Genomic DNA, 24023 nt, shown 5'->3' with positions numbered 1-24023 from the left:
TTCATCCTCCTCTTTGACACACCGAGTACATTGCAAGACTTCTTAGGCTCAAGCAGTCAGAGGGCGTACAAATGCAAAAGTCACTCAGCTTTCGCCAGGGCCAAGACTGGCGAATCTGATATGATTGGTTAAAAAAAAAAATAAATAAAAAATGAAAACTCCATTGCTAATAGTATATTGGTGTTATGGGCTAGTTCTCCAGCATATGTTGAACTTTGGCCCGCAAGCCAGATGTAATTATATTTAATCTATGAAACCATAACAAATGTGTATTAGAGTTGGCCCACCGGTAAATGGAGCATGCACCACTAATCATACAAATCCTAGAATGGTTTGCTTGTGTGTTGGCACATCAGGCTAGCTTACCACCAAGCACACCACTGGTCTCCTTAGGCAAATTTATGCCTCCCCTTCTCAAAAATGAACAAATGAAAGATGAAAAACAGACTTGTCTTGTGTGCAGAGCCAGCGTACATCTGGCAAAAAGAATACAACATGCAGGAATGAATGTTTTCTTCATGTACTTTTTCTACTTTACTCCAAGGCAGGGATTAATAGCTTTGTTGTTGCTTTGCATTGAAGAACCTTGCTGTTTTTTTTGTTTTGTTGTTGGCCCCACCAAAGAAGACTACCATGAAATAGAATCTTGTATGGTAGAGAACCTAATTTTACCCATTTATCTCAGAAACAAACATTACCAATGTATTTTTTACATTAGAGATCTGGAGAGAATAGAAAACATCTGGTCATTGTTCAATAAGTAATGAGGGCACAAGTTTGCCACAATTTTTAATTTTGGCCCACTATTAATTTGAGTTTGACACCCTTTGGCATTGAAGGCCCTGGGCAGATCGCATTGACATGGCAATACACAGAAGCTGAAATATGGGTGGGGGGCCAAAACATCTACAATACTGGAAGCTGGGAAGTCCACAGAAACGCAATGAAATGAGGTAAATCAACTTTAAAATAAGTTGTAAATGTAGGCAAGTGTTTTTTATAGGCCAGCAGAGAAGACCTGCAGCATACCGCTTACAAACACACACGCGCACACTCCTCTCCAAAAGTATATTCCTCATGTTTAATATAAAATGCAGTTTTCACAGTTGAAACCCAAAGGCAAAAACAACAAAACAAAAAAGGTAACACCTGAGCTACGAGAAACACCCATCTGTCAGATGTTCCAAAACCTTTCCTCAGTTGAAAAGTGGGTGGCTGTAAACTAAAAGTGTTGTACCCTGAGATGTTTAACACATCTAGGTGTAAATACCATGATATAAAAGCTTAACTTTTCTTTCATGGTCATTTTTCATCTGAAACACTTAAGTCTTCAGTATGCAACAAACACAAAGGGATTGGCTTTGCCATTTGAAATATCTTTGGAGGGGAGTGCATCTGTGATCACACTAAAGTAATTACTTTATAACGTTAACCAGGAACTGAATTGTATGACTCAGCTTTTACTGGCCGCCCATGGCTGAGTCGGAAGAGCAGGACTGAATGGTCACTGGTTCAAATGCCGGCTCAGACTGTCCGCATCTCAAGTGTATTCATGTGTATGCATGTGTGTTAGGGTTAGACAGTGTGTGAAAGAGACAAGGATAAATTGTGACATTAAGTTTAGTTACTGACACCTAGAGGTAGAAACAGCACAGCTACAGACAGCACTGGTTAAACTGAATTTATGGACTTTGCGTGAATGAAATGTTGTCGGGCCCTGATGAATCCCTTGTCCATCTTTATTTTCTTTTATGAATGACAAATCACTTAAAAGATTAGATCAGATGGCTAAAATTTGGCCACAGTTTTGAGCAAATTAAACTTGAAACGGCACTATAGCACAATTCCCAAGCTATTAGAAATTATATATATATATATATATATATATATATATATATATATATATATATATATATATATATATATATATATATAAACGATACACAATTATCGGTCCCCATTCTCCATTTTGTGGCATGGACTTCAATTATATAGTCATTTTTTTTTTAAATATACTGTGCTCTAATCCCTAGGAACACTGAATTAATCTAACTATTGAGATGTGAAAGCAACCCAAAAAAAATGTCTGGGGTGAATTTCCATCACTAAACCACCAAATGGAACCCACCCATCTATCAATCTTCTACCACTTATCTGAGGTGGGGTCGCAGGGGTAGGAGCTTTAGCAGGGACCCCCAGACCTCCCTCTCCCCAGCCATTTCATCCAGCTCTTCCAGGGGAAACCCAAGGGCTTCCCATGCCAGCCGAGAGATGTAGTTTCTTCAGTGTGTCCTGGGTCGTCCCCAGGGTCTCTTTACGGTGAGATGTGCCCGGAGGTGTCCGAGAGGAATCTGTATCAGCTACCCCAGCCACCTCACCTGGCTCCTCTCAATGCAGAGAAGGAGTGGCTCTACTCTGAGCTCCTCACAGATGACCGAGCTTCTCACCCTGTCTCTTAGGGAGGGCCGCTTGAATCCGGGATCTTGTTCTCACAGTCATGACGCAAAGATTGTGACAATAAGTGAAAGTAGGAGCATAGATCAACCAGTAAATAGAGAGCTTCTTTCACCTTTCGACTTGGCTCCTTCTTAACTACAAGGAACTGATACAAAGTACGCATCACCGGAGACTGCACCGATCCAGCTGTTGAGCTCTCATTACATTCTTCACTCGTGAACAAAGACCCCAAGATAATTGAAGTCCTTCACTTAGGGCAGGATCTCCTCGCCAAACTGGAGAGGGCCAGCCTTTTCCAACGGAGGACCATGTTCACAAGTTTTGAGGTGCAGATTCCATCCATCCATCCATCCATCCATCCATGTTTTATTTTAAAACTTGTCCTGTTCAGCTGCAGGGCCGAGCAGAATGGTGGATCCGTGAAAGCCTTTGTGCTGGAACAGTTTTGCTGTGTAACAGGGGAGTTTGAAATACTTCCGCTGCTTATTTTTATATTCCTAAAATTGAAAATGCAGCCTGGCAGAAAATGGTTTTAGTGGAAAGACAGAGTGGACAGGGGCTCGAGGGTGAGAACTACTGCAGAACATCAGTGAGTCTGGATATTTGAACACTAACATTAGAACTGTCATTTGTAGATTGGGAGGCAGGTGAGACACCCAGTGAGGACATGCAATAACTAACCAAAACACGATGGTAGGACAGAAAAATGTGGGAAAATGAGCAAAGCAGTCCTACTGCAGAGTGGGGCAATGGGATATTTCTTTTGTGTGTGTGTGGGGGGGGGGGGGGGCATCACAGCGACTGCAGCAGAGGAAGCAAGCTAGAACCTGCCTTTATGTGGAGATGTGCCGTAACCTTGTCAGAAGAAGCCAGGATTTGTCAAACAGAATGTCAATCTACCCACACGATCGACGTATTGGCCACACCTGAAATCAAGGGAGAAGATGGATGATAGGCTGATTTTCGGCTCGCGATCGACCATAACTGCCTCTGAGATCGACTTGTCGCAATCGACGCATTGGGCAACCGTGCTATAGTGCTTCTATCAAACTTATTAGTCAATATGAACACCATATCACATGCATGTCAACTGGTGTAGGGAGATCCTGAGTTTGGACTTTGAAGAAAGGTTTGTGTTCATCTGTGTAGCTTGTTTTTGATGGAAAACAAAATCCCCCCCAAAATGGAAAAATTACATATCAGGGCTGGACTAAGGTTCATTCATATAACCTCCCTATCGATATGTGGTGTTCCCCTCGGTGTCATTAAGGGCAAAGCCATGGGGTTTAAAGCCTAGATGACCATGTTGGGGGTAACAAGACTAACTTCCTACTTTCCCATGTTCGAAATGAAACTCTTTTTAACCTCTTTTTGACCATATGATGCATTCCACAGAGGTTAAAGAAAGGTGGCATAAGGGGGCTGGTGAGAAGAGTTGACTTTCCGGAGAGGCCCTTTGTCATGGCCCCAAAACCAAAAAAGTGCCAATTGCCAGAAGAGCGAATGTATCTTCGATAGACTGCTATTCCAAGAGTATGCCAGTAGTCTCTTACAGCTAATTAGAAAATTTATGTAAAAATGAATGTAAAATGTTAAAACCGAATGTGAATATATTTTCATTGTTGATCAAATACACTTTAAATTTCAAAGTAATACATTTCAAATTATACTAATCGGCATCCGGCGTAAAAACTGCGCCAAACAAATATGAGTGTTCATCTGAGATGTCACCATGTGGTGACCCCTAACAGTACAAGCTGAGAAAAAAAAAAGATTCAGTTTTTGAATGCTATGTTTCAAATTAATACAAATTGGTATGTTTTTCATATTCTGTTTTGAATGCAATTATTTAGGTCTGGCAATTCAAATGTGATTCAAACTTAAGTTCCTGCTGGCACACATTTTAGCTTATGGTTTAGCCTTGAGTTTACGCTTGAGTTTTTGTTGAACAAAGGGGCTCAAAGTTTTTTTTCCATAAAGGTTCATTTAATTTTCTCATTAATTTAAGAAATTGTTTGGATGACATTTGCATTGAACTGGTACAAAATGAGTATCTGTTGACTGCTTGTTGTATGGCCTAAACCTTGAAATTATCAATTTTTGAAACAAGGCCTTCAAAGATGGCTGCTTCAGAATGGGATACATTTACCCATATAAAACCAAGATGGCCTAAAAATAGCTAAATTAGAAAAATATATTTATAAAAGTTATTGACTTACAGTGGACTCTAACTATTTGCTGGAGATAATCGCAAAAATCCATAAATAATTGACGACCTTATAAAATGCATGCAGTTACTTGGTTACCTGAGTGTCAGAACACGGATTTGGCTGAATGTGTGTGTCTTTGACATCTTGTTAAAATCTTCCAGCTAAAATTTGAATTAAAAAAGAAAAAGGTCCATGAGTAGAAATTTCATAAATGCATACACATAACCACGAGACGAAATAGTTTGCGTAAAGTTTAAAATTTATCCAAGACACACTATCTTCAAACAGATTGTACGATTTCCTGTCAAAGACTGAATTTTCGTTTCGTGTTTCCCCTCAGACTTTCGTTTTCCCGTTTCGTCTTTTCCATAGACATTGGCTTGCAATTACAGTGGTGCCTTGCGATAAGTTTAGTTTGTTCTGTAACCATTTTCTTAACTCGAAAGTCATCTCAACTATTTATAGAGCACTTTGAAACAACAAATTACTATACATTGTATACAGCGTAAAAACAATTAAACGTGGTAAATTAAAACAATTTAATAGCAATGTTAAAAACTATAAAAACAAAATTAAAACACCACAGATTCTCATTCTGATGTGAAGGCCAAGTAATAAAAATTTATTTTAAGATGAGTTTTAAAAATTGACCGTGGGGAGGCTTGCCTATGTTTAGGGGGTGGTTATTTCCAAGCGATGGACTGGAAACGGACAAAATGATCCTCTCTGACCCTTTGTTTAGTCTTTGATACCTCCAGGAGCATCTGGTCAGCTCACCTGAGGCACCGAGCAGTAGTGATGGGGATGGAGGTCAGAGAGGTAAGAAGGAAAAAAAAAACCTTTAAAAGAAAAAAAAAAACAAAAATGTACTGGAAGCCAGTGAATGAAGGCCAGAATCAGAGTCACATGCTACACAGTAGTCCAAATTTAATATAAAAAGGTGAGGGGATAAATACTTTATCCCCCAGTAACACTGCCTCCCAACTTGTTTTCGTAAATTGAATCAACAAATAAGGAAATGGAACGAGAAAAAATGAATTTTTAGCTTTTGATCAAACCCACTAAGCATGCCCACAAATACTGGACAGCTAAAGATTAAGTAAAATAACTTCTGCTGTTCAATTATATTTGCGCACTGTTTTTTAAGAGTTGAAGTTGAACGCCATAAGTGTTCTGACAATTTGGTGGTTGACATTTCTTTCACAATCATGTCCTTCTGCAGTATTTGCCAAAATGAATCTTTTCTCCATTGGATTCAACACACAACAACAAACTACAGAGAAAAACCTCTACTTACCTTTTTTCTCAAGTTTGTCTGAAGTTCCTCCTCTGTTGGCATTAGTTTTTTCTTTGAAATATCTTTGACCATGGGAAGGCTCAACCTTCACAGACTGTGTAGTCTGTTTTTCTACAAAGGGAATTTTGTCCCAATGAGAACCCAATATCTGCTCATCTTGATCACGTTTCTTTAGCAGTTTTAGTTGTTTAGTTTTCTCTTGGTCGGGTTGCTCTTTATTCAGAGACATATCAAAAGTCATTTGTGGCAAACAATGGCCAAGTGGATGCTTCATATTGACCACCTGCAGGTTGCTAGAGCCGGAGGTTGAGCCAAATTGACCTTCACTCCTAGATAGGTCTGGATTCACAAAAAAAACATCACCGTCTTGTTTTACTGGGAGAATAGCATGGTGAGAATGGTTCGTGTCCATGGAGTACGAAGAACTATTGGGATTATGTGGAGTGGTACATAGACCCACAGCGCTTGTCCAAAAACAGCTGGTGCCACTGCTGTAGTTTGTATCGTACTGAGAGTAATGAGGCGAAGTATAATCTGGACAAGCAGACAGAGTTGGATTACGATGGGAATGCATATAATGGATTTCATCAGTGTCAGCAACTTTGTTTTTTCCAACAATGGTCCGAGCTTGGATGTCATCTTGGGTTGCGTGTAAAGATGACAATTCCTCTCTGGTCTTTCTTGAGACACAGCGCACAGAAAATGACTCCTCTTTCTGACAATTCAGAGACTCCCTGTTGTGGGAGTCCTGTCTGTAAGAAGGACTCTGACTACAGCTTCTGGAAGATGAAAATGACAAGGCAGAGGTCCTGTCAGTTTTGCAGAAACTACGGGTGGTCTCTGAAGTCTCCTGCTCAATTTTACTGGCAGCCACTGGCATTCTTTCATTCTTTTTCCCATACAGCCTCTCATGGGTCCGGTCTGTTATTTTACTCAAGTCATCCACTTCCAGCCTTAAGCCCAAAGTATTTAGAATGTTCTGGAGCTGCTCATGCTGCTCATTGACCTTTGACATTTCTCTCTCTTCTTTTAGGGTTTTCTCCATTATTGAGGGAGACTTTGATTTACTAGTAGAGCTTAAAGAATCTTTGCCATTCTTGCCATCATCCGACAGCGAGTTTGTCTGCCTGGGGGACTGTTCACGAGTGGAAAGCTCTGTATTATCTCCACTATTCTCTGATAGCTGTGGTCCACTGTTGAATTGAAAAGTCTTACTGAGTGTAGACGGATCTGAATCTTCCCTCACACCAGAGGGCTGACTGTTAAAGGGCTGGTTTCCTAAATGAGGATCTTCGCTGTCATCGTTGACGATCCTACTGAGCAGGTCCATGTCAACTCCCTTGTTGAGCAAGCTAAGAAAGCGCTCAAAGCCTTTGTTGGCAACACTGTCTTCCAGGATTTGTGAACTAATCTTTTGACAGGGAGGAGATGGCGTGACAGGTCGTGTGGCCATTTCATGATCGGAAACCTGGGAAGAGTCAAAACTTAATCTTATATACATCATGGATAAAATTCATTTATTCAGAATGTTTTCCTACGATCGCTATCGAAATTGCCACAATGTACTTACAAGACTACTTCAGCCGCATTTTACAACTCACAAAAGGATTCATCTCATTTGTATATCTGATATGGTTTGTATTTCTGGTGTGGGTGGGAACCTCACAAAATACATGAGTGAATAAATCAGTCAAGTCAATGTTTTTCTTTACTTTTAGAGGGCTAGGAGGATTCAGAAACCTTGTTTCCATACCGGTGTCATAAATACCAGAAAAATGAGTTGGGCATAGCTGAGGTATTTTGTGGTTTGATCCTTATTTCCAATAGGTGCCATGTAGCGAAGTGGTTGAATCTGACTCAACAGTGTCTTAGCTGGTTGTGTCCAAGTAGGCCACTTTATTTTGCCTCAGTTAAGATTAATCAACTATTATAATAGTCACATATATTTGATGTCTTGAGAGCCGTATCACATTAAAAGGTACGTAAACATATGGTCACGTTAAAAAGTATTCGTCCAGTTCCTGATTTTCACAAGGGTTTCCAAATCGTCGAACCAATTTTAATATCACTCAGACAACCAAAGGAAATACAAAATGCAGTTTTCAAATGACAATTCAATTTATTAAAAGGTACACAAAATAATCCAAACCTTTTTAACCGGCTGTGAACATGTAATTGCCCCTTGAACCTAATAACGGGTTGTGCCACACTTGACAGCAATAACTGAAATCAAGCATTTGAGATAATTGGTGATGAGTCTTTCATATCACTCTGGAGGAATTTTGTGTCACTTTTTTGCAGAATTGCTCCAACTCCGCCATATTGGAGGGTTTTCTACCATGAACTGTCCGTTTAAGGTCACATCACAGCATCTCAATTGGATTTAAATCCGGACTTTGACTTTGCCTCTTCAAACTTATAATTGGGATGCTCTCCTTTACGATTTTCTGGTACAGAGCAGAATTCGTTGTTTCATCAATCACAGCAAGTTGTCCTGGTACTGGGGTAGCAAAGTAGCCCCAAACCATCACACTGCCACCACCACTTCACTGTTGGCATAATCTTTTTATTAAATACTGTGGCATTTTTACACCAGTGTAACGGGCACCATCCATTCCAAAAAGTTCAATTTTTAACTCATCAATCCACAGAATGTTTCTCCAAGAGGCTTGAGGATCATCCAAATGTTTTCGCAAATATGACATGAGCCTTTGTATTCTTTGCTGATGAGGGATTTTTACTTGGGAACTCTCCCATGGATGCCATTTTTGGCCAATGTCTTTCTTATGGTAGTCATGAACACTGACTAAGGCCTGCAAGTCTTTAGATGTTGTTCGAGGTTCTTTGACTTCCTGGATGAGTCATTGTTGCAATCTTGGAGTAATTTTAGTTGGTCGTCCACTCCTGGGAATGTTTGGAACTGTTCCCACTTTTCTCCATTTGTGGGTAATGGGTCTGACAATGGTTTCCTGGAGCTCCAAAGACTTGGAAATGGCTTTGTAACTTCTTGCTGAAGTACCTTTCCCAAATTTGTGGTTAGTCACAATGACTTTGTGATTTCACAAGTGGGGGAAATTGATATTTCACAGAGGCTCAGAAAGGTTTTGATTTTTTGCCTTAAAGCGTCAAGTGTCATCCCTATAAACATTCTAAAATAGATATTGGAATGAAAAATACATATATTATTCACTTCAATGTCTATACGAAAAAGTGTGCGCGGAGAGGGGGTCATCCATGCGCTAAGTTGCAGAAGTGTCATTCTACGGTATCCAATTCGTCGCCATATTGGCTGCATCCTCCGTCCGTGACGTCACCCGGACATTCGCCAATAAAAACACACGCTGCACCCTAACTATGGGAGACAAACGCGCCCCTTCTGACACGGAAGCTCTTTTCGAAAAGGAGAACACCACACAACAGAGTGAAGTTATCAGGGCAATATTAAACTATTGTTTCGAGCCATATTCAGATGATATGCGATCACAGCCAAACCCTATCCCCGTCCGATCCATTTTCGCGGCAGAGATGAGCCATCGCGGCTCATCCCAGCCGGCCAGTGTGGATTATGACAGAGCCGAGTGGTGCTGCTTTAGGGGGTTGTTCATAGACGCCGCAGTAGCGATGAACAACACAATTGAGCCGGGGCGCCCTCCTGTGCGCACACGGCTGAGTGAGGCATTCTCGGCTGGGTTCTTCAGAGTTGCCCCCGTCCGCAAAGCCCGACGCGCAGGCTTCGCGGAAGCCGTGACCGCCGAACATGGCACCTCTGGCGGTGTGGCTGATTTTTGGCGCCGTGGTGGCATATAATGGAGCCGAGCCGTGCTGCTTTTAGGGGGATGTTCATAGCCGCCACAGTATTCGAACGCCGTCGAGCCGGTGTGCATAACTGCGCACACGCAGCTGAGTGAGGCATTCTTGGCTGGGTTCTTCAGATGCGCCGCCGTTGGCGCAGCAGCCTGAAGCCGTCCGACGCGCATAACGACATATTTCGCACGCGGATCTTCTGTTATGTTATGAGAGACCGATTACTATTTTTTTTTGTAGCGGTATACAAACCTACCTGTCATTCGGAACCCACGAAGCTCTCGTCCTTTGCACCCGTGCAATCAATTTTTCACGACAAACCGGGTCTCTTTCAAACCTATGAAGGGTAAATCCATTCTCCCGAGCGTTCAAGCATTGTACAGCCAAGCAATGAGCCAGCATTTTGGCTAACAGTAAGGACGAACGAGCTACCTTCCCGGAGGTAAAACTAATGGAAACAAAGGAGTCCACTTGGGGGCGCCGTTGTCCTTTACGTCACTTCCTGCTTCTTCTTGAAAACAAATCCCTCGAGAAGATTTTCATGGCGGGAGTTACAAAAAGCTGTATACGTCAAAATCATGTTTCGTGGTGAAAAAACACACGGGCACATATTGGCTGACATTTTTTCCTTAACATACTAAAAATCATCCATTTCATGACAGTAGCCCTTTAATAAACAGAATTGTCATTTGAAAAATGCATTTTATAATTCATTGGGTTGTCGCTGAGTGATTTGAAAACTTGTGTGTGATGGATATAAAGAAAAAAAAAGGGGGGGGTAAATACTTTTTCATGCCAATGGACCTCAAGCATGACTTACATGAACATCCTTTCCAGTCCTGAGGACTAGTTCCCACCAACACACATTTTTTTGCCCATTTTCTCCTGACAATACGGTCAATGTGATCCACTCTTGCCACGTAACGAGTGTATAAAGTTGCATTTGTGTTGACCAGATATAAGACCACTTATCAGATCAGGGCGATCTAATCAGTGTAAACGACTCTAAATACTGAGCAAAGGGTCTGGATACCCATGACTGTGTTATATTTGTTTTTTTTTTTAATAAATTACAAAAATTTCAATTAATTTTTTTCTGTCAATATGGGGGTGCGGTGTGTCTATTGAGAGGGGAAAAAACTTTAGCAAATAGGTAGAATATTATAGTGAAAAATTTAAGGGGGTCGGAATACTTTCTGTATCCCGAGTAGATCAGGGCTACTAGGCTACTTCAAAATGTTGGGGTTTGGTTACAGAAAAATGAAAATGTACAATTTCAAAATACACTCTTTAAATGTCTACAGACATCCCTTTATACATTTTAAAATAAATCTTATGAAAATTACATTTATTTCACTTTGTCTATACGAAAAAAAATGAGCGGAGTGTTATTCATGCGCAAAGTTGCGGAAGTCTCATTCGACATCCCAGTGGCGGCCATATTGCCTGCAACGTCATTTACAGACGTCAAACTGGGACAGTCGCCATTGAGAAGACACTGTGCCAACTGCTATGGGAGACAAACAGAGGCTTTCAGATTTTTCCGACACCCCTTCTGACACGGAAGCTTTCTTCGAAGATAACATCTCACAATTGATGAATTGACCGGGGCAATATTACCCTCTCGTTTTGAGCCATATTTAGATGATATGCGGATAATTTCTAACTGACAGCAGACTCCCCGACAGTATGTATGACCGTATGTAGCGTACTCAGGAGGACCCATGTCAGGCGAAGTAACTGATTGGGGGGGGGGGGGCTACTTTCTCCTCCTGCACACGGCCAAACTACCTCCTCGCCCGATCTACCTCCGCGGCGGCGATGAATTTACCACCCCGGACTTACGTACTTTAAGTTATTATGACGTAGATCTTTTGTTACGTTCTATTATTTTTTCAATAGCTCTATACACACCTACCACAAAGCTCTCATCCTTTGCACCTGTGCAACCCATTTTTCATGACGAACCGGGACTTTTGGAAACGTGTGAAAAGTGAGTCCATCCTCCCGAGTGTTCAAGCAATATCCAGCAATACAACAAGACTGCATTTTGGCTAACATTCAGGAAAAAAACAGTACTTTCCCGCCGGTAAAACTGGCATAAACTCATGAACCTGCCAGTGTGGGCGACTGTAAAAAGTGTCACTTCCTGCTTCTTCTCCGGAACGAATGCCTCGAGAGGATTTTCATGACGGGAGATGCAAAAATCCATGTACGACCATCCATATACGTGTGGGGAAAAAACAGATGGCTCCATTCCGGCAGACTTTTTTTTTTTTTTTTTTAAATTAAAAACACTAAAAATCATGCTTTACGTGTCAGACCTTTAAATACACCCTAGACATGTTTTTATGGCATTTACAGCACTTCAAACTTGTTTTTAAACACTTTTAAAACAATACAAACCTATTCAAACAATATATTTAGAGCGAGTAAGAGGAATGAAGCACAAAAAACAGACTACTGTAATAACACCCCCCAAAAGAATCTGCGATACAATGTTTATTATGTCATTATTGGGTGTCTTCAAACTGTGTATTGGGGTATTATTCTGTAAACCTAACAAAAACCAATGACCTCTGATGAAGAGCAAGCTTTCCGACACGGGAATAGTACATTTTTTGCTAGAATAGCTGGATCGTCTTGACATTTCATCATCTGATTTCATTTTACCCCTGAAGACTCGACACTCTGTGCCAAAACATATAAGGGCCTCCTCCATGTTTTAAAGCAGGGCCAGTGTTCTTCTCTGGGGAAGCTTCATTTTTGAGTCTGTGAACATAGAGCTAATATACCTTGCCAAAAAAATTTGTTTTGTCTAGTCTCTTCACAAGACATTCTCTCAGAACGTTTGAGGCTTGTAACATGCAGTTTATTAACAATTTCCTCCACGTGTGTACATTATTGTATACATCTGCCAAGAGGATTGGCCTATATGGTAAAAAGTACTGTATTTAAATATGGATACTTAATATTTGTAATACAACCAATGTTAGCATAATGGAGTGCTGAGTTTTGATTTGGACTTTTGAGGCCAGCACAATAAATGTTCACTAAATTTCATTTGGAAATGATTGTACTTATTTTTATACCTTTTTATCTTTGGAAAAGTACCGGTCAACCAATTCAGAAATACTTACATGATCTAGTTGGGATTGCGTTTATATCTTGATACAGGGTGGTGCAGAAAGGACAGATGTTTTTGAAAAAATTATCTAATAATGAATGGCGCCTGCAAGCAAATTTTATTGATAATGTGTTTGTATTGAAAAGGGATATGACAAGTGTGGAAAACACTCATTGTGGTGTCAAATTTTATTTTTGCATTTTTGAAGGAGTTGATGGAAGTTGGCTTCCAGTCTCTACAAGATCGCTCTGTCAATTAGGGTGACTTCCATCTGTATAGTTTCCTTCAACTTGTCCAGTGTAAGGACCATTGTGCATGCAGACGTAGCTTCAAATCTCCCCACAAAATAATTCACATATGGAGGAATTAGGGGACTGAGGGGACCAAAAAAAGCATCTGCAAAACTGGAAACGTGGTAGTCACCGAAAAGAGGGCAACAATTGATGCTCTAGCTGTGTGGGTTGCTGCCCTATCCGGCTGTAACCAGATAGGTACGTGTCTTCACGAAAATTCAGCCACAAAGAAGTTATTTCTATGTAATGCTCTGGAGGTCACAGTAACATGGATCAAACAAGACCAAAGACCACAGACCAAATCAACAGAGCAATGTTGGAGTGAATGCAAGTCAACTTACAGCAATGCCTTCAGAAAGGCATCAATGAAAACAATGAACAATTGTGAAAGTCAGTTCTTATACATTTGCTTTGCAATAATAAAATGTTTTGCTGGACAAATCAAAATATAGAGCTTATTTAGCATTTCAGCTGGAAACAGGTTTCACCAGAAAGAGGAAGCAGCTAGCTGCAGAAGACCAGACAGGGCCTGTTCAATGGAGGGCACCTGGAGGACAACTTCAAGACGACTTCTGCCATACTTACCAATTCTAAAATGCTTACGAATGCTATTTCCATTACTTGTCTGACGCACAATATTCAATCAAAACAATGATTCCACTTTCCCCTTTCTGGGGATGTTGTAATTGTGAATCCAAATAAAATTAAGGGGCCGGGGAGAACTGCTCCAGACTGTGGTGGAGAATTGTGGGGGGTAATTCTCTTCCGTTCTCCTGGCATGCAAGCGAACTGGTAATGAGTGTCTCCTCATTGTAAACAGTTTTAACTAATTGTCACGCTGATTGAACCTGACACCACTGGATGGATGTTGTTTTCGACACGTGATTGTATCACATGACATTTCAATACAAGTATAATGTCAAAATGTCAAATAATGCAGCTATCATTTATCATTCAGTTTTTCAAAAACATCTCTCCTTTCTTCCTGACAGCGTGTGTATACAGTGACCCCTTGGCCATTCGTGGTGGACCGTTAGCGGCCTTACATATTTGCAGATTTTGCTCTCCGTTTTTTTTTTTTTTTTTTAAATACTCGCTTGCAGCCGGCTACAGGAGCTCGCTCGCTCATGGCTGGAGCTCCAGGGGCCTTTGTTTACGCACTTACGTCCCGCGCGTAGGCCTCCAAGTAGTCAGACTCTGCGTCATTCCTGTCCGAAGAACCATCCGAATATTCAACATTATTGACAGCTACAGGTTCAAATCTGTATGGACGTATTCCTCCGTCTTCCCGATCTATTGATACTTCTATTTCTTTGCCAGATGAGGATAAATCGAAGAAATCAGCGCTGGCCATAACTGTGTAGGAACGTAACCGAGCCTCAGGTTGAGCACATGACATGTCGTATCCGCGCACGTAGGTCATGTGACTCGCCAAAATGTCAGCAACTGAGAACATTCAAAACTGTTGATATAAACAACCTTAAATGGTATCTGATGAAAATCTTTATTTTAAAGTTACAGTGCCAATGACATGACGTATCTGATAAATTGTTATTTTCAATGAGTGGACTTCCCCTTTAAGAAAGATTCGACACCTAAATAAATTTTGGCTGAAGTCCGGTCCAAGGCTGTATCTCTTATTTGCCAAGAAACCGTGGTTTTAAAAGAATACATTAGCTGTCACCTTTCCATCAAACATGCTAATTATGCCAGCAACCTTTCAACACAAGAACGTACAGCTACCGCTGACAGGTTGGTAGCTGGCTTGCAGACTCAGCAAAACAGCTTTATTTGGGCAACTTCGATCCAAGAAGCATCCACGAAGACAATTTTTTTATTGACATTTAAACAAGCAAAATCCAGCTAGCCTTTCTCCAAAGGGGAGTTGAGTTTCTTAAAGAGTACATGGTAGAGAGAGCAAGTATTTTATGTCCTAAGAAGCAGTACAATTTTTTTTTTAATTAGCCTATCACGCAGCAGGTGACGTCCCTATAAACATTCTAAAATAGATATTGTAATGAAAAATACCTATAACAGTATTCACTTCAATGTCTACACGAAAAAAAAAGTGAGCGGAGAGCGCGTCATCCATGCACAAAGTTGTGCAATTGAGTGTCCCTTGACATCCAAGTGGTTGCCATATTAGTCGCGTCATCGGTCCTTGACGTCATCGTCACTTCCGCCCTTGAAAAGGCGCAGTGCTTGCTACTATGGAAGCCGAACAATAGAGATATTCGCATTTTTCCGACGCTCCTTCTGACACCGAAGCTCTTTTCGAAAAGGACAACACCACACAACCAAGTGAAGTTACCGGGGCAATATTACACTGTTTCGAGCCATATTCAGATGATATCCGATCACGGCCAAACTACCTCCCGTCCAATCCACTCCCGTGGCGGAGATGAGCCATCGGGGCTCATCGCAGCCGGCTGGTGTGGCTTATGACAGAGCCGAGCAGTGCGGCTTTAGTCACAGTCGAGCCGGAGCCCTTTCGGCACGCATGCGACTGAGTAACACATTCTCGGATGGGTTCTTCAGAGCAGCCCCCGTCGCAAAGCCCGACGCGCAGCCTTCGCGGAAGATGTGACCGCCGAACGCAGCGCCTCAGCCGGTGTGGCTGAGTTTCGGTGCGCCGTGCTATATAAGGAGGGGGTGGAGCCGAGCTATGTTGCAGGCTGAGTTAGACATTGCTGGCTGGGCGACGCGCACATCGACACATTTCATACGCGGATCTTTTGTTACGTTACGAGAGAGACCGATTACGTGGTCCGCCCCAAACTACTATTTTTTTAGTAGCTGTATGCGCACATCAACATTTCATACGCGGATCTTTTGCTACGTTATGAGAGAGAACGATTACGTGGACCGCCCCAAAGTATTATTTTTTTTTTAGTAGCTGTATACACACCTACCTGTCATTCGGAACCCACAAAGCTCTCGTCCTTTGCACCCATGCAATCCATTTTTCACAACGAACAGGGTCTCTTTCAAATTTATGAAGGGTAATTCCATTCTCCCGAGTGTTCAAGCAATGTCCAGCAATGCAATGAGCCGGCATTTTGGCTATCACGAAGGAACGAGCTACCTTCGCGGAGGTAAAACTAATGGAAACAAACGAGTCCACGAGGGGGCGCCACTGTCCTTCACGTCACTTCCTGCTTCTTGTCGACAACAAATTCCTGTGAGGATTTTCATGGCGGGAGTTACAAAAAGCTGTATTCGTCAAAATCATGTTTTGTAGTGAAAAAACATGGGACCATATTGGCTGTGGGTTTTTCATTACTAATATACCAAGAATCATTCGTTTGACGACACTTGAGCTTTAACCATTTAACTGTCGGATGGTTAAGTTTGGGAAAAGTATGTTAATGTGTATAGGACCTCAAACAGGAGATTATTTCAATTTTGGAGCTACTTGTGAATACTGACAATTTTCCAGATCTGAATGACAAGGATTATCTTTTTGAATGAGCTTTTACTGTGGACATACAGACACACATGAACAACCTGAATATGAAGACACAAGGGGAAAATGTTTGTGGATGAAATGCAAGCAAACAGAGTCTCACTAAAAATCACATTAATACTTTAATGCTTTTTTTCGATTTATGTTTGATATCTACTGTTAACAAATGCAGTTTATGTACCATATCTTGTGCTCACTAATTTTAGAAGTCAATGTGGCCCCATAGCCAAACGCTTGTCGACCACTGTATTAGAGTGTATGTTAGTTATGTGATGGTGCACACGAGGCAGTGAGGAACAATTGTGTGTCACATCTGTAAGCAGAAGCAGATTACAGCGATATAATTCCAAGACATTGTGTTGAATAAATTAAAAACTGTGGACTTTTTTTTTTTTTACTCAAAACTATTAAACTACTGTCAAGCGAGCATGCCACAACACCATTCATCTTATGTTCTCTAATCCATAAACTGAATCGTTTGAAATATGCATTGCATATGCACTTTTGTGATAAAAGTGATTTGTATGACTAGTGTACTAACCTGACTGTTTGATGTAAATCCACCACGGGTGTCATAGATTCTGTGCCTCATTACAGCTTTGACTCTAAGCTTCAAAGGATGATGTTCTTCTGGCAGTTCATTGCTATTACTTGTTGAGTAGTTCCTCTGAGTAGGTGACCAGTTAGTTTCACCCTAAAATTGAAAGAAAAAATAGCCAAAAACAAACTAAGGAGTAACCTCTGATGGAACAAACTTTCTCACCTTTGACCGGAAGCTGTGAGGATGCTGCTGCAAAATTCTTGTCACCCTCTCTCTTAGAGTTGCACCTTTAGAGTCTGGAGTTGGTGTATTCTTGATCATTTCAATAGTTTTTATAAAGATGGGCGGTTTCTTGTCTAAAATTCGTTCCTTCATCGCTTGAAGAACATTCCTTTTTCTGTTCAGCTCTGCTTCAGCTTCCAGAGGTTCCCCGTCAGTCTCTACAACGTCAGCACGACGGTAAATGTTACAAAGTACATTCACTCCCATGTCATCCATGTCGCTCGGGTAAACTATGCAGAAATGGGAGAAGCGACTTCCCAGTCAACCGGATCCATTCTTCATCAAAAACCACCCTACCTCATCGAAGGGGAGCGTCATGAGATTTGAAGAGAGTTGAAGGAAAGAATGAAAACGTCCTTTGGCATTGCAGTGTTCATTTAATACCACTGCAAAGGTTACCTTCGAAAATACCTGAAATGCCTTCGCGGACAAGCCCCACCAACAAACTTCGTCCGAACTTTTTCGCCAACGGATTACAATCCAATTTGGAAGCGCCACGGTACGAGTGGTAGACCATCAAACTTTACACCAAGAGAACAATATAATTCATGGTTCTTTGCGGTGCCGTGCTAACAGATAAAACAGCCAAACACTGAGTGTACTTATGACATTGCATAGTGCCGAATAACTATCCATCTATTTACATAATCATTTTGTCGCTTCACATTACAGAACGATTTTTTTTTTTTTGCAGTCTAAAAATTAAATCTTGACTTATCTAACAAAACCCGTTAATGATTGTATCGAATGAAGTATGTTCGACGACAAATAGGGAGACTTCTTCGATTTTTAAGGAGCGTTTTCAGCCAGTAGTGCCCCCTATTGTGTGGAAGAACTGCCAGAACGCAATAAATTAAAATCCAGGGCGAGCAATCACAAATACTTTGTAAATTGAATATGTCCAGCAAAAAATTTTGAAAAAAAGAAAAGGCACGCCGCTCTTATTAATACAATTACCTGCGTAGAGTTCAGTGCAACATCTTTAACCCTGAAGTTGTGTTCACAGGGGCAGTCTTGGATGTAGGCGACATGGGAAGCCGACCAAGGGGGTTATTCCGTGGGGGTTGGCACTCGAATCTGAATCTTTGTGGAACGATTGGGCCATCAAATTGTTGAAAATGAAACGAACACAGTATTGATGGTTAAACAAAATAAATCAAAACTAAACAGACAAATGTTGGTTGGTTTTTTTGAAAAAGCACAATCTGGTAAAATCAATGATTGTCACATATCCAAAGTAGTTTTATGCCATAATAGCTGTCGTTTATGTCAGTGACAATGACATACAGTAGCTGAAATAAATATTCCACATGTCACTATTTTTCTTACAAATATAGTTTCAAGGGTGTTTTGGACATGAAATTTTCACCAGTTATTGGGAACAACCCAAGTAATTCATACATACAAAGAAAGTACAACAAATAAAGTCATAAATGTATAATGTGAAACACATAGTACCCACTATTTATTTCATCTACTGTGTGCTCCTCCGTTGATTGAGTACAAAACAATTGCTGCTCATCATTTTAAGTTTCACAATTTGCCTCCTTCAAACTATATTTCACTTTTGGGACAATGTCTAACATTGTGTGGGCTAATCTGATTCACACCCACAAGTGTAAATTGATCCATCTTGAACACAGAAGTAGTACGTTGTAAAATACATCCTTATGGCCCCTCATGGGTTTACTATGCAGTAAGAGTGTAACCAAGCTACAAACTCAACTCTTTGCTTTTACTCCATACTACACTATAGTACCACAGACTGGAACATTTCATTTCCACCCACCCCCACCTCATCCTGTTCAGATGGTCAAGCAGAACAGATGATGATGCTTATTCTGCTCGATGCCAGAACAGTTTTACTGTACCAAATTGTTCAGATACTACTATAGTTCTCTGTATTCGTATGGATTTTTATTTTTTTTAAAAAAGTCAAAATTTTAAAAGGGGAGTGACAGAAAAAAAGAACTAAGAAGAAATGTATAATAGAAGACAATACAGGACACCAAATGTAAGAAATAAGGAAAATCCATTACATGCCTCATACAATGACAGATTTGAGCGTCTATGGTGCAACACTGCTACACCCTGTGTAGGAAGGACGAGAGAATAGAGGACAGGACAAGGATTAGTGGACCTAGGTCTAAAGCTGATGTGTGGTGGTGGTGGGGGCGGCTATGTAAATTATAATATTTATAATTTAGATAGAAAGTGTGCAAGTTGGAGGATACTCAGGACGTTTGCATAGTTCCGAGTTATTTATTGCAATGAGTTGCCCCACACCATGCATTGACACCACCTCACACCGCACAATTCAGAAGTGACCTGCGAAGTGATCACCGCAGGGGCTGAAGACCCTGCCCCACACACCCAAGAGGCGGGGTTAGGCTCAGGAACACACCCGAGAGCGGCCTGGTGGACAGACACCACCATCCACACCGAGGGACGGCAAATCCACCCACCTGGAGGCCGCAAGAGCCCAAAACATCCCACCTCCCCCTAAAAACTTAGTCCAGTGTTTCTAAACTTTGCTCTATAAATAAAAGACCATTTACTGGATTACTGATTTTACCCCCTTCAACATATTATGGAGTAGTGTACCTTGCAAAGTTTGCAGTTAAAAAAAAAAGCCTTTCACCCTATTTGAGCTTGATAGAAAATTGAAATAAAATTAAGTATTTGTCGGATTTTCATTGCAAGAAAGAAAATGCGAATGACCACATCACTTTACTTAGACAACATGTGTATTACAATAGATACAATATTTACAAGCATTTTTTGTACACTTACATCAAAATAAAATGTCAAATTAAAAAAAAAAATACATGGTGCTTGCAAATTCAGTTAAAATCCAAAATCACAATTCATTACATTTTTAGGCAACTCTAATTCCATTCTCCGTTGTGTCTATTTTTTTTTTATTGATTAACATTGGGTACAATTTTGTGCATGTGCACACAGAAATAACAGATTTGAAATCCTAAGTCAGCATTACTTGTGTTTTTTCGTATCAATGGCCCGTAAACAACGTGGCCTTGAAATCATCTTAGACTTTGCTGAATAATCTACACTATGAAGTGGAGTTGGTACATTTGGCAGGTTCAGCAACGGTGTTGTGATGTTATTCATGGATTGGGGGAGGAGGTGGCTCGTCTGAGCAAGTACAGATGGAAGAATATTGAATGGTGATGGGCAAGGAAAAGGCGGGAGGGGAGGCTGACCCGGTAAAGAGAACATAGGAGACTGACGAAACAAAGAGGGTAAGGGAGGAATGAGAAGTCTGGGCCTAATATTGGAAACATTAGGGAACAGAGGTGGATAAAGCACTGGGGGGTAATTCCCTGGCGTTGTGAGCATACTGGGTATTAATGTTGTGATGGTGGTATTTGGAGGAATGGTTTCATGGATTTCACATTTCTGATTGCCTGGTAAAGAGCTACTGTTGTTGAGCGTATAAGGGACCTGGACTTGATCCACTTTTAAATCACTCTGAGCATTGTATGAGTTTCTGAGAACAGAGCTGTCATTATATACAGGTTTGGATCTGTGTGACGAGGAGGAGGATGACCTGCTGCAGCGTCCTGGAGAGTAGGCTGCTCTTGTGATCCTTTCCCCGCTTCCTGTACTCTGGTGGCTCCAATCGTGTTCTTTCTTTCCATATAATCGCTCATTAATCCGGTGGGACATTTGACCAACTTCTTCAAATCCCAAGTCCACCCCAATGGCCTGCAACACTTCCTGCATTTGGTGGTGCTTGTGCTCATCTTCAGGAGTCAGTGTTTTTTTCTCCACCAGAGGAAGTAACATGGACCCCATGCAGCCTTCTCCTCCATCACTCCTTTGCAGTGACATGTCATCATACTGAGCGGTTCTCTTTGGGTCGAAGGACCCAAGACATTGCTGTTGAAAAGGGAGCCTGTTGCAGTCCTCTCCAAAATTCTCTTCATTCCATTCACTCACATTTAGCTGCCCTACCTGCCTTTTTGGAAAAGAGGCACGGTCAAGCACATTGCGAAAAGATGCTTCAGATTGTGCACTATCTGGACTGGTCTGGATCACAATCTGGTTGAGTATGTCCACATCCACACCTTTATTCAGTACATCAAGGAACCTTTGGAAACCATTTGCTGCCTTCTTCTGCGGTACCTCCTGATTGGGCTCGGACACATGCTCAAAAGACTGATGGGAGATGCACAGATGCAAACTGGTTGTTTATGGTATTTTCACACCAACTTGTTTACACATACAGAATACATTCATTACACACTTAATTTGGTACACACACACAACCTAATATGGGGGTCTAACAATGCAGAGCAACAATGATAATTACTGAAACTGAATATTTGTACTTTTCAAAAATTGCTATTTTCAGAGCATGTAGTTCACACTCACTCACACACACACACACACACACACACACACACACACACACACACACACACACACCAGTCACTCACATTTGATGGGCGCGAACATGCTCCCTAGGCACCCCTGAGTTACATTTAAAAAAATTCTGGGATATAACACAGGTAATGTTTCACTATCTAATTATAATATATATGAGATTGTGATTTACTTTGACTTGATCTGAGTTCTAATGTTAGACTAGTCTCTCCATATCTAAATATGGTCATTTTGCGCTGTGGTACCACGTTATCTTGAAGTTGAAAATTTTTCCCCTCTACATACTTTACGAAGATATAATTTACTGCTCGCTTTCATCGATAGATTGACAATAGATAGCACTATAAATTACGAGATATTATAGCAATGAATCATGATGAAATAAAACTATTTGATTATATGAATATTTAGTTTTGAAATTGAATGTCTATTGACCTGTTTAAAAATGTCTGTTTCAGTCTGTGCAGTGTCAAATTATGATTATGGTATTAGGTAATAACTACATACTCTGGTATAACTAAGTTATTTTAAGGTCTTGAGATTCAATCGCTAATCAAACCCGTAACTTTATATCTGCGGGTATGACTGACCACACCCATACATACTTCAAATGTGACAGATGTGTGTGTGTGTATTATTGTTGCAGTCGTGAAAGGCAGCGCTTTATACCAGTTTCTAATTCTTTGGTTGCCGAATTTGGTAATAGGACCAAAACATAGCGAAACTCCTTCCTGCTTGGCTATTCATATTTTCTTCACATCAGACTTTAGTTGCTTAATTTTAATACATCCATCCATTTTTGAGCCACTTATCCTAACAAGGGTTGCAGGAATGCTGGAGCCAATCCCATCTGCCTTTGAGGAGGTGAGGACTTACTTTGCCAAACCAACAAAGGACAAAACTGATGTGAACCATATGACTTATGACTACATTTATATCTGAAAATATTTGGCTTTGGACACTGAAGGTTCTTGGAGGCGATAAAGAAAAAAGAAAAACGTAACCGTCCGGACTGCACTCCTATTGAATACATACCCGATTTATACATACACAATGAAAGAGGCCTGGGTCGGATAAGAAAAATCTTGAACTTTAATGTTCAATGACATGGAAAAAAAAAAAAATTATCCATCCCTTTTTTTTTTCCCCAGTCAGTGTTCCAGTAACTTTACCAGGGACATCTAAACTTCGCTCTCCCTAGCCACTTCATCCAACTCTTCTGAGGAGTTTCCAGACCAGCTGGAAGACAAGTCTCTCCAGTCTGTCCTGGTTCATCCCCCGACTCTGCTCCTGGTGGGATGTGCTTGGAACACCTCACCATAGAGGTGCCCGGGAGGCATCTGAATCAGAAAATTAAATTTAGAGCTTCGATCTCGGCTTAGCTCCTTCTTTTCCACAAAGTATCAATATAAAGTCCACATCACTGCAGACGCTGCGCCACACTGCCTGTCGATCTCCCGTTCTAGTCTTCCCTCACTCCTGAACAAGACCCCAACATACTTCAACGCTTTCATTTGGGAAAGGATCTCATCTCTGACCTGGTAAGGGTACAGCACACTTTTATGACTGAGGACCATGGTTTCAGATTTGGAAGTGCTGATTTGCATCCCAAACACTTCACACTCAGCTGCAAAATGCTCTAGTGAGAGTTGAAGCGCAAGGCTTAATGAAGCCATCAGGACCACGTCATATGCAAAAACAATATTGAGGCCACCAAACCGGACCTCCTCCATACCCCGGCTGTGCCCAGAAATTCTGTCCAAAAAAAGTTATAAACAGAATTGTGAGAAAAGGCAGCCTTGGCAGAGTTCATCCCTCACCAGAAACAAGTCTGATTTACTGCCAGAAATGCTTACCAAACTCTGAAACTAGTCGTATAGCAGGGATCTCAAACTCGATTTACCTCAGGGCCTCTGGAGACAGCATCCGGTAAGGCTGGGCCGCAGTGTCAAGGCACATGCACTCGCGGCCAATTTCAAAGAAAATTCAATCTTCTCAAATATCTTTTTTTTTTTTTTTTTTAAAGTTAAACATGAAGATAAACTACGAGGCAGGACAGTGGTGCAACTGGTTAGGCCTCACAGTTCTGAAGTCCAGGATCCAAATCCCAGCCCCACGTGTGTGGAGTTTGCATGT

The 24023-nt window shown here is 41.1% G+C and overlaps 1 protein-coding gene across 13 annotated transcripts in view; it reads right to left on the bottom strand.

Moving 5' to 3' along the window:
- Nucleotides 1-24023, bottom strand: part of LOC133506457 (uncharacterized) — a 33546-nt gene that overhangs the window by 1471 nt on the left and 8052 nt on the right. Inside the window, exons 4-10 of one of the 13 annotated variants that reach the window (XM_061830616.1) lie at nucleotides 18435-18560; nucleotides 17418-17635; nucleotides 17196-17348; nucleotides 5965-7432; nucleotides 5445-5506; nucleotides 4764-4828; nucleotides 1962-3383 (exon numbers count right to left, since the gene is read on the bottom strand). In XM_061830616.1, the coding sequence (XP_061686600.1) occupies nucleotides 3317-3383; nucleotides 4764-4828; nucleotides 5445-5506; nucleotides 5965-7432; nucleotides 17196-17348; nucleotides 17418-17570 (1968 nt within the window). In that variant the 5' untranslated portion in view covers nucleotides 17571-17635; nucleotides 18435-18560 and the 3' untranslated portion in view covers nucleotides 1962-3316. The other 12 variants (XM_061830618.1, XM_061830614.1, XM_061830617.1 and 9 more) reach the window with 12 other exon arrangements.

Source organism: Syngnathoides biaculeatus, chromosome 9, assembly GCF_019802595.1.
Source record: "Syngnathoides biaculeatus isolate LvHL_M chromosome 9, ASM1980259v1, whole genome shotgun sequence".
Taxonomy (NCBI): Eukaryota; Metazoa; Chordata; class Actinopteri; order Syngnathiformes; family Syngnathidae; genus Syngnathoides; species Syngnathoides biaculeatus.
The sequence above is the reverse complement of the archived record's forward strand: the minus strand, read 5'-3'. Positions and strand labels throughout refer to the sequence as shown.